Here is a 12084-nt window from a genome sequence, read left to right as displayed (position 1 = left end):
GCCCATTTAGTCTCTTTTATATACCTTGGTGACATGTGTCAACACTTGATTGGGTTGGAGACTTTTAATGACATCCTTATGATGTCATAATTTCAATTTCTTTCATTTTTCCATCCTTTTCTTGTCCAATTAATTTCAATTAAATTTTTAACAACATTTAATCATATTTTATGTTATATAAATTATTTATTTAACTGGAAAAGTTGGCCCAAAAATGATCTCTGAAGACGAAATGACCAAAATGCCCTCCGTTTGACTTAACGGGCCAAAATTGTCTTTACTGATTGAAAATTTTTTCTAAGTATTTTCTTGGCATTCTAATGCCATAAGAACCTCAATGACCCTTCTCTAGAGTCCCAAGAATTATTTTAAAATTTTTCCTTCTTATTAATTATTTGAGTTAATTTTTGGTTCCTCACTTTAGTTTAAATATTTTTCCGAACGTTCTAGCTGTCCGGACCGACACTGGTCACTGGAGCAGTAGACTGTACAGACTAGCTAAAATGAGGATGTTACAATTAAGTAATAGTTTAATGGTTAATTAGTTAAAGTTTCCTTATTTGCTCATTTAGCTCCATTCTTTTACTATTTACATATTGTATCCCATTTTAATTTTTCATAACATTTTCTAAGTGCAATATCATTTATTTTTAATGGACATTGAGGTCAAAAGGCAACTCTAGGTGTCAAATGACCAAAATGCCCCACTTCGGGTTATATTCCCGATTTTTCGGTAACACCGATTTTTTTTGTTTCTCAATTTTTCGTTTTTCTTTGTACTAATTTATTAATTTTTCTTTGATAATTCTAGTGTCAATTACATTTCAATAAACTTTTACTTACATCCCGAAATTTAATTCCGAGGGGTCCCCGCTGTCCTGGGGTCAGCAACGGCCTTCCCAGTGCGGTCACCCATCGCTGCGGTGCCGGTTCATTTAACTTAGCTTCATTTTCTCTCTCACTTTTCTTTGATTTTTCTTGTATTTTTTTTTATTTATTTCATCATTATATGTTTATTCACTATCACCGAAGTGTAGTTCTAGACATCCTGACTTGCCTGGACTGATATTTGGCCACTGGAGCAACAGAACGTACAGAACACGTACAGTGAGGATGTTACAACTCTTCCCCTCTAAATAAAAATTTCGTCCTCGAAATTTACCTGATGTGAAGAGCTGAGGGAACTGTTGCCTCATTGTCTCCTCGCTCTCCCATGTTGCCTCTTCCGTGTTGTGGTGCCTCCATAGGATTTTCCAGTGGAATTGTCTTGTTTCTGAGCTCTTTTACCTCTCGTGCCAAGATTTTAATTGGTTCTTCTTCATATGTCAGGTCAGGTTGTACCACAATTTCTTCTGCTAAGATGACATGTGAAGGATCTTATATGTATCTTTTGAGCATCGAGACATGGAGCACATTATGTATCTTGTCTAGCTCAGGTGGTAAGGCTAATCTATAGGCTACTGGTCCCACACGTTCAATAACTTCATATGGGCCAATGAACCTAGGGCTTAATTTTCCCTTTTTCCAGAATCTCAACACTTTCTTCCACGGTGATACTTTGAGAAATACCTTATCACCAACTTCATACTCATTGTCCTTTCTTTTCAAGTCAGCATAAGATTTCTGTAGGTCTGAGGTAACTTTCAAATTAGCCTTTATCAGTTTCACCTTTTCCTCTATCTGTTTTATCAGGTCTAGCCCCACTAGCTTATCTTCACCCAATTCAGTCCAACATACAGGTGTTCTGCATTTTCTCCCATACAGTGCTTCATAGGGTGCCATCTGTATGCTAGCTTGATAGCTATTATTATATGCAAATTCTGCCAATGGAAGGTATCTGTCCCAACTTCCTTCAAACTCAATAACACAACTACTCAGCATGTCCCCGAGTACCTATCACATATGTTCGGTTATTATTATCATTATCAGTTCGATTTATTGTTTGCAATAACTCAGTGAGTTTTAGAATTTACTTGGATTAATCTTTCTGACTGTCCATCCGTCTAAGGACGAAAAGCCGTACTAAAATGGAGTTGTGTGCCCAAGGATTCTTGTAATTTCTTCTAAAATATAGATGTAAACCTTGGGTCTCTATCAGATACAATGGAAAGCGGAATTCCATATAGTCTAACTATCTCACTGATGTACAATTCTGCTAACTTTTCCAGTGAGTAGTCAGTTCTGACTGGTAGAAAATGTGCTGATTTGGTCTACCTATCCACAATCACCCATGCTGCATCATGCTTCTTCTAAGTGAGAGGTAAACCACTGATAAAGTCTATAGTGACTCGGTCCCATTTCCATTCAGGTATGTTTATGGGCTGTAACAAACCTGATGGAACTTGATGTTCTGTTTTGACTTGCTGACATGTCAAGCATCTAGTTACATAGTCAACTATGTCCTTCTTCATACCTAGCCACCAGTATCGGAGTTTCAGGTCATGGTACATTTTTGTGCTTCCTGGGTGCATAGCATACACACTGTTATGTGCTTCTCTCAGAATACTGGTTTTCAATTCTTTATCATCTGGAACACACACTCTTTCTTTATAGTACAGGCACCCATTTTCTTTCACTTCATATTCAGTTTCCTTCCCATCAGTGATTTTGCCCATAACAGCCACTAATTTCTCATCTGTCTTCTGCCCATCCTATATCTATTGTAACAGTTTCGGCTTCACTTGCAACTCAGCCAAAATATCTCCATCATGAGTTAAGGATAGTTGGGCATTTAGAGATCTTAATGCTACAATAGATTTTATGCTTAAAGCATTAGTGACTACATTTGCCTTCCCAGGGTGGTAGTCAATCACACAATTATAATCTTTCAGGAATTCAATCCATCGCCTCTGTCTCAAATTAAGTTCTTTCTGGGTTGGCAGATACTTCAAACTCTTATGGTCTGTGTATATGTAGCATTTTTCTCCATACAAGTAATGCCTCCATATCTTCAATGCGAAGATAATTGCTGCTAACTCTAAATCATGAGTAGGGTAATTCTTTTCATGTGGCCTTAACTGCTTGTAAGCATATGCGACCACTTTCCCTTCTTGCATGAGTACACACCCTAACCCATTGTGTGAGGCATTACTGTAGACTACAAAGTCTTTTCTAGACATTGGCTGTGTTAACACTGGTGCCTCTGTCAACATAGCCTTCAGCCTCTCAAAACTGGCTTGGCACTTGTCATTCCAGTCAAATTTCATATTCTTGTGTAGTAAATTGGTCATTGGAGCAGCTATCAAGGAAAATTCCTTTACAAATCTTCTATAATATCCAGCTAACCCCAAGAAACTTCTGATCTCAGTTGTATTTTTGGGAGGCTTCCATTCCATTACTGCTTCAATATTCTTAGGATCCACTCTAATCCCTTCAGCTGATACTACATGTCCAAGGAATGCAATCTCATTCAACCAGAACTCACACTTGGACAATTTAGCATACAGTTTCTTCTCTTTCAGAGTCTACAGAATAATTCTCAAATGTTCATCATGTTCTGCTTTATCCTTGGAATACACCAGGATGTCATCAATGAAGACCACTATGAACCGATCTAAGTATGGATGGAAGATACGGTTCATAAGGTCCATGAATGCTGCTGGAGCGTTTGTTAACCCAAATGGCATCACCAGGAATTCATAATGCCCATACCGGGTTCTAAATGCAGTCTTAGGCACATCTGCATCTTTAACCCTTAGATGATGATACCTCAATCTGAGATCAATCTTAGAAAACACACCGGCTCCCTTCAACTAATCAAACAGATCATCAATTCTAGGCAACGGATACTTGTTCTTCATTGTTACTCTGTTTAACTGCCGGTAGTCAACACATAACCTCAGTGTCCCATTTTTCTTCTTTACAAACAATACCGGAGCTCCCCACGATGACACACTGGGGTGTGTGAACCCCTTGTCTAGTAATTCTTGTAGCTGGATTTTTAACTCTTTTAATTCAGCAGATGCCATCCTATACGGAGCAATTGAAATTAGAGCTGTACCCGGCATAATCTCAATAGCAAATTCAACTTTCCTTTCTGGTGGCAAACTAGGCAATTCCTCAAGAAATACCTCAAAGAAATCCCTTATTGTGGGTATGTCAGACAAGTCAAGTTTACCCTGCCTAGTGTCAACCACGTGTGCTAGATAGGCTTCACACCCTTTTCTCAACCATCTCCTTGCAACTGTAGCTGAGATGACATTGGGCAAGAAATCTGTCCTTTCACCCACAACTATTATTTCTTTGTTCTCAGTAGTTTTCAGAGAGATTATCTTCAATTTACAATCTACTATTGCCTAATGATGGGATAACTAGTCCATTCCTAAAATCACATCAAACTCATGAAAAGGCAGTTCGATTAAGTCTGCTGAGAACTCTTTCCCTTGAATCTTCAATGGACAGCCCTTATACACCTTGTTTACTATCACACTGTGGCCTAGCGGATTTGTGACCAGGATGTCTTGGTCACTTTCCTCTACTGGTATTCCCTTTTCTACGGGCAACTTGATACAAATATATGAATGAGTAGATCCAGGATCCACTAATGCATGCACAAAAGTATTATAGAGGAGGAACGTACCCTTGATGACATCTGGAGCATCCTGTTCCTCCTATGCCATTATAGCAAAGGCTCTGGCTGGTTTTCTGCCTTCTGCTCTCTCCACAGACTCTGACACAGGTTTCTGTGAAGTACCGGCTGCCTCAGCCTTACCCCGCTTTCTACCCCTTGGAGCTGGAGGGGTAGGCCTAACAATTGATACCAGAGTGGATGTAGCAGTTCTGCGAGGACAATCTCAGACTAGGTGGTCTATAGATCCACACTATAAACAAGCACCTTTCATCCTCCAACATTCACCCTTATGCCATTTTTGGCAATGTGGGCAAGCAACAGATACTGTTGGGGCTGGTCCCCTGAACCCTGTCCCTGGAGAGCTAGCCATTGAAGGTGTGGACTGGCCTCTCCTTGTTGCAAACTGAGATTTGGGCCTCTGTGACTGACCCTGAATTGGTGCTCTACTGAAACTTTGAGTAGGTAAACCTCTGAATTTCTTACTAGGGGCAGAAGATGTACCGGTCTGACCCTGACCTCTCTTCTGCTATCTATCCCTTCTGTTCTGCTCATTCATTCTAACTTTTTCAACCTTCAATGCAGCTTCCACAAACTTGGCAAACTCTGTAATCCCCAAGGCTGTAATCATTACTTTAATGTTATCATTGAGTCTTTCCTCAAATCTCTTGCATCTCTCGGCCTCATTAGGGACTATTTCTCGCCCATAGCGGCTCAGTCTGATAAATTCTCTTTCATATTCAGCCACTGTCAGCTGTCTCTGGCGTAGGGTAATAAATTCCCTTCTTTTCTCTTCCAGGTATACACTACCCACATACTTTTTTCTGAACTGAGTAAGAAAGAAATCCCAAGTTATTTGTTCTAGTGGCACCTCACTAGTCACTGTATCCCACCATTGGTATGCATCATCTTGCAGTAGAGATACAGCAGCTTCCAAATTCTACTATGGAGTACAATGAAGTTGTTTCAAAACTCTTCCAGTTCTGTCCAACCAGTTTTCAGCTGTGACTGAATCATCTTCCCTTTTGCCTAGAAAATCCACTGCTCCAAACTTCCTGAGTCTCTCCATATGAGATTTTTGATGTGGAGGTGGTGGTGGTGGTATAACTCCTGCCATCTGTCTAAAGAACTCAGCCATTTGTTGAAATGTGGCTAGTGCAACTGGTACTAGTGGAGCAGGTTTCCTCCTGTCTCCTGGTTCAATCATAGATGGAGCATGACTCTCCACCTCCTCATCGACCGCTCTCTGCGATGTGGAGTCCATATTCTGATCAAAATAACATATCAAAAGATCTGCATTAGATTCATCTTAACACTTACAATGCAATGCATGATATGCAAACTATCTAGGTCCAGAACGCCTGAACCGTGCTCTGATACCACTAAATGTAACACGCCTCGCCCGTCTATAGTGTAGCCGAGTAAGGCGTGCTACACGACGTGTCAGAACACCTAGTCTGTGATTATCTCATTTTCTGAACTCAATTTGATTTTAAGAATTCTTTTATGTAATATTCATATCATGCTGATACTATTTTCATACTTTAATAAAATCAGTGTTTCAAAAATGGTAATAAAAATTTAGTAAGGTGCCGTCTGTATTTCGGACAAACTGTCCTTTCAGACCTGTTAAAAACAGTTCAATATGATAATATCAAAATCTCAACTATTTCACAGTCTCGATTTCTCAGTAAAGTCAATAGACTTTTACAGTCATTAAACAGTTCCATAATACAGTCCATAATAATTTAAATATATCCAAAAAATCTCCATGTTATTTAATATGTATAAAATATTACAAGCTTTAGAGCTTTCATAATATTACAAAATACATGGCCAAATTTCAAAATACAACAGAAGTACAAAATACAAGATATCCTAAGTCCTACCATGTATGCAATGCAGTGCAGATGACTCTGGACTCCTTTGCAAATCTGATGTCTTGCTCGGTCGTAGGTCTGCTGGGCTCCCCTGCTGTGTCTCCAATACCTATGCGTTACAAAAGCAACGCGCTAAGCAATTTTGCTTAGTGGTACCAAATATAAAGAAATATACACTAAAATAAAGTAAATGAATTGTTTATGAATTTATAACATCGATATTCTTTACAGTTGTTGACTCTACTTTTATTTGCTAACATTTCAATTTGTGCTAATTTTGGTGGTGTTGTATGCCCGTGTAGCCTATACACTGACCAGACTGGATAAAATGAATATACTGGCACTTTGTACCCAATACCTCGGGCCATCACACCATCGATCACAATGTGTCTCCCGGTGTGCAAATAGTGTGGCTAAAAAGCCATATAATAAATTTGGCGATAAGCCAAGTATAAATACACAATATGTATAGCCGTAGGCTTTTAAAGTCACAGTGCGATATAATATTCCTTAAAAACACAGTATGTCATAAAGCCATTTACAGAATAGCTATCATAATCCTATTGGCATGCCAACCTATCCAAATTAGTCAAATAGGCAAACTAGAGCACATTATAAATTAATTGTTTAATTCTTCAATTTTTAGAGTTTACTAGCAATTATGTAATTCATAAGTCAATGCATATGTTTACCTTTTTAGGTACTATGGATAAGTTGTTTCTGGCATGAACATGTCACAAATTGTAATTCAATATGCTGCCAATATAGTGCAATTTACTATATTTACAAGTTGGCATTCATTGCCAAATTGCTTCAAGCATCATTGTATGTAAATGTCAAATTCTCAATTTTTGTGTGCTAGATTAGTCTAGCTTAAAGTCCTATTTCTCTTGGTTTTAGCTTCTAGTCAAAGAAGTAAAATTGTAGCTCTATATCTTATTGCACTCGGGGCAAAATTTCAGGTCATTCTGAGTTTTATAGACCAAGATATGGTCAATTTACTAAAGCTGGACAGATTGCACATTTAGTGCAAAATTTAGTCAATTTTAGGTCACTTTTAGTTCTGGCAGTTTTGGTACCCGAACTTGTGCAAGCTATTTGACTTGGTTCTGGCCATTTTTGGGCTTTGGTGTCTTCATAAGAATTGTAGCTCTATATCTAAGCTATCCATGGTAAAAATTTCAGGTCAATTGGACCTGTTTTGAGTGAGTTATGGTCATTCTAATGATTACTATTCATATGGTCAAAAATCTGGGTTGCAAGGTTGCTATTCCGGATTTGGTCATTTTTAAGGTAAGTTTCTAAGCATAATTTTGGCAATATTTCTACATGAAAGTTGGCCTATTTGGTGTCTAGTTTCACCCCCTATTGGCCTCATACCAATTGGGTTCACAGTTTGACACTTATGACCTAATTTAGATACTGCCAACAACACACAATCTGCACAAGACAATTACACTTCCAATTTGCCATTCCTTCTCCTCCTCATTACTTCATTATTCATGCATAGTACTTTTACAAATATTAAACACAATTCCAACAAGCAATTTTGGGCAGAATATTCAAGTGCTCAATGCACACAATTCACCATTTAAGTTCAATATTCACTTTTACCAAAATTCAACATATCTCAATATCAATATTACACATAAACTTCCATACACTCATACCTCAATATCAATTACACATGCTGCCCACAATTTAACACTATCATATTTCATTAATAAACTTCATATTCACACACACAAAATCATGATTTATAGGCTGCCAAACATGGCAGGTTGCCAAAGCATCAAGGTCCCATTTCAAACCCTTAATTCAAGCACTGGCATGCACATACTTGGATATTAACTTACTACATCTTCCATTTGAGTTAATCAACCTTAATTCCCATCCATTAGAGGTTCAAATACAACAAATTTTCATGGCTGCTGAAATGGACAAGTTCATTTCTCAAATTTTTCTTCATTTCTCTTCACCAAAATATTCACCTCAACCTAAACACAAGGTTTTACTAAAGCAAGGGAGAAGATTTGGACACTTACAACTTTTTGAGCTTATTAAAACTTCACCAAATCTTGTTTTTCTTGCTGCCAATATCTTCTCCAAGGTAAGTATGCAAGCTTTAATGAAGGAATCAAGTGGAAATGGTGGCTTGATCATGCACCAATGAAGGTTGCATGTGGGGCGGCAATGGTGGTTTCCATGGTGAGAGTTTCGGCTGGTTTATGGAGCAAGGTTGAAGATGATGATTCAGCTTTCCTAAGGCTTATATAAGTGTCCCATGGCTAGAGTTAGTGGAGCACTAAGTAATAGTTTAATGGTTAATTTGTTAAAGTTTTCTTATTTGCTCATTTAGCTTCATTCTTTTACTATTTACATGTTGTATCCCATTTTAATTTTTCATGAAAATTTCTAAGTGCAATATCATTTATTTTTAATGGACATTGAGTTCAAAAGGCAACTCTAGGTGTCAAATAACCAAAATGCCCCACTTCAGGTTATATTCCTGATTTTTCGGTAACACCAATTTTTGTCTGTTTCTCGATTTTTCATTTTTTTTTATCCTAATTTATTAATTTTCTTTGATAATTCTAGTGTCAATTACCTTTCAATAAACCTTTACTTACATCCCGAAATTTAATTCTGAGGGTTTCCATGATCTGAGGTCGCAACGGCCTTCCAAGTCTGATCACCCATCAGTCTTTGGCTCGTTTAATTTAGCTTCATTTTCTCTCTTTCACTTTTCTTTGATTTTTCTTGTATTTTATTTTTATTTATTTCATCATTATATGTCTGTTCACTATCACCGAAGTGTAGTTCTAGACATCCTAACTTGCCTGGACTGATATTTGGCCACTGGAGCAACAGACCGTACAGAACACGTACAATAGGAATGTTACACAACTCAACTTAACTCAACTAAGCTTTTATCCCAAAAATTTGGAGTCAGCTATATAGATTCGCCTTCTCCACTCTAAACGATTTTGGGTTAAATCCTCAGAAATGTATAATGCTTCTAGGTCATGTTGTACTAGTCTCCTCCTAGTCAATTTAGGTCTATCCCTTTTTTTCTTTCTATCCTCTAACCTAATATGCTCTATTTGTCTAACTGGAGCCTCCGCATGTCTACGCTTCACATGACCAAACCACCTTAATCTCCCTTCTCTCAACTTATCTTCAATTGGCACCACTCCTACCTTTTCTCTAATAATCTCATTACGGACTTTATCTAGTCTAGTATGGCCACTCATCCACCGTAACATTATCATCTCTGCAACTCTTATCTTAGACGCATACGACTCCTTCAGTGCCCAACACTCACTACCATATAACATAACGGTCGTATGGCTGTACGGTAAAATTTTCCTTTCAACTTATTGGGAATCTTGCAATCACATAAAACTCCCGTGACACGTCTCCACTTCAACCATCTGGCTTTAATCCTATGACTAACATCCTCCTCACATCCCCCATCTACTTGAAGGACTGAGCCGAGATATTTAAAGTGATTACTTTGGGACAGTACCACTCCATCCAAACTAACTCATTCCCTATCACCAGTTTGGCCTTCACTGAATTTGCAATGCATGTATTCTGTCTTCGTTCTACTTAACTTAAAGCCTTTGACTCTAGAGTACTTCTCCAAAGCTCTAGTTTTCTATTGACTCCTTCTCGCGTCTCATCAATCATAACAATATCATCCACAAACATCATGCACCAAGGAATACTCTCTTGTATATGTTTCATCAATTCATCTAAAACTAATGTAAAAAGATAACGGCTTATAGCTAATCTTTGATGTAATCCAATTGAGATCGAAAAATCTCTTGTGTCCCCTCCCACTGTGCCCACAATAGTAGTTGTTCCTTCATACATATCTTTCAACACTTGTATGTACCTAATAGATACCATCTTTTATTCTAACACACTCCATAAAGACATCTCTTAGAATACTATCATAAGCCTTCTCCAAATCAATAAAAATCATGTGTAGATCTTTCTTCACATCTCTATATTTATCCATCAAGCTTCTAATGAGAAAGATCGCTTACATAGTTGAACGACCGGGCATGAAGCCAAATTGATTGAGAGAGATAGAAGTATCATGACGCAGTCGATGCTCCACAACTCTCTCCCACAACTTCATAGTATGGCTCATGAGTTTAATTCCTCTATAACTTGAGCAACTCTGTATGTCTCCCTTATTTAAAAAAAAAAGTACTAAAATACTCCTCCTCCATTCATCAGACATTTTCTTTGAATTTAGAATCTTATTAAATAATTTAGTTAACCATGCCACTCCCATATCTCCCAAATACTTTCACACTTCAATTGGTATTCTATCAGGTCCACAGGTTTTATCCACTTTTATTCTTTTACGTATTTCTTTTACTTCTAAAGATCTAATCCTTCTAGTATAATTCACATTCTTTTCAAAATTAAAATATTTACAACATTAAAAAATTACAATAATTAATATAAATGAACAAAATGAATGAGCTAACTCGCGAGTTTATTTAATGAAATCATTTATGAGCTTATTTAAAGAGCTAATGCATTGCTTGTTCAAAAATTTTTAAATGAGTCGACTCATAAGTTTATTTACAAATTTTCAAACAAATTAATTTATGAATTTACAAATAAACTGAGTTATGAGCCTTAATAAGCTCAAGTTCGAGTCAATTATTAAATGACTCTAAGAATAAGATTCAAGCTCACCGAATTGTTTAAAAAAGTCTCTTCATTATTATTATTATTATTATTATTATTATTATATGGTGTTTGAAATTTAAATGATAAGGAATGTATGTTATAAATTATTATTTATAAAATATTTGAAACAAAGTTAATATGGATAATTAGTATTTTGGTAACTTTTAACTTCGTTATTTAGATTTTTAAATAGATCAAGTTAAATTTTCACATCGTTACCATTTATGTCTACGGTTAAATGTTAATCAACATTTAAGTCATTATTTTTTTAACTTTTTAGACCTGAGCATTATTGTTCATACATAATTTTATCACGAGGAAACGAGAAAATTAGGGGGTGAAAATTTTTAAAAAGCAAATCTTAAGCCCTAATCAGGAATTTGGCGCCATATCAGTCCTGTTTTCTCCGAGTCATCTTCTCTTTGAAGTAGCAGAAAACACCGCCAAAGAAGCTCGTGAACTGGAATTTCACCGGCCAAAAATGGTATTCCTCCACCAACAATTGCCTTCTCGTAAGAGACCTGCCTCTTCGTCCTTTGTCTCTCCTCTCCCTGAACTCAAAATCCCCAAAACCACCGCCACCGGAGCACCATCATTTTCAGAAAACAATGGCGTTATGGAGGATAGTCCAGCAGTAGCAATTGATAAGATGGTATCTATTCTGGCAGATGCGGGCTGTACGCTGATAAATCCCTCGGGTCCACCCTGCCTGCCTTCCGATCCCCTCAAGTTCCGCTCTCATCTCGACCGCTTATTTTCGGCTTCCAGTGACGGCTGTGACCTTCGCTCCCATTTCCTTGCTGGCTTCTCCTCTTTCATTGACTGCCCTAAAAATCTTCGAAGGTCTGTTTCTTAAGGTGTAAATTACATTTGATAGTATTTTATTGTGCTTATTTCTAGGCTCAATGGTTTTCGTTTTTG

At 37.3% G+C, this 12084-nt stretch overlaps 1 protein-coding gene across 7 annotated transcripts in view; it reads left to right on the top strand.

The window, feature by feature from the left end:
• Positions 1-11491: 11491 nt before the first annotated feature.
• Positions 11492-12084, top strand: part of LOC110662164 (uncharacterized) — a 43330-nt gene continuing 42737 nt past the window's right edge. For 2 of the 7 annotated variants that reach the window (XM_058144010.1, XM_058144008.1), the window contains exon 1: positions 11496-12006. In XM_058144010.1, coding sequence (XP_057999993.1) covers positions 11645-12006 — 362 coding nt within the window. In that variant the 5' untranslated portion in view covers positions 11496-11644. Of the gene's footprint in view, positions 12007-12084 lie in introns of all 7 variants that reach the window. The other 5 variants (XM_058144011.1, XR_009147608.1, XR_009147607.1 and 2 more) reach the window with 5 other exon arrangements.

Source organism: Hevea brasiliensis, chromosome 3 (assembly GCF_030052815.1).
Source record: "Hevea brasiliensis isolate MT/VB/25A 57/8 chromosome 3, ASM3005281v1, whole genome shotgun sequence".
NCBI classification, from domain to species: Eukaryota; Viridiplantae; Streptophyta; class Magnoliopsida; order Malpighiales; family Euphorbiaceae; genus Hevea; species Hevea brasiliensis.
Note: the sequence above shows the minus strand (reverse complement) of the source record. Positions and strands in the feature narration are given on the sequence as shown.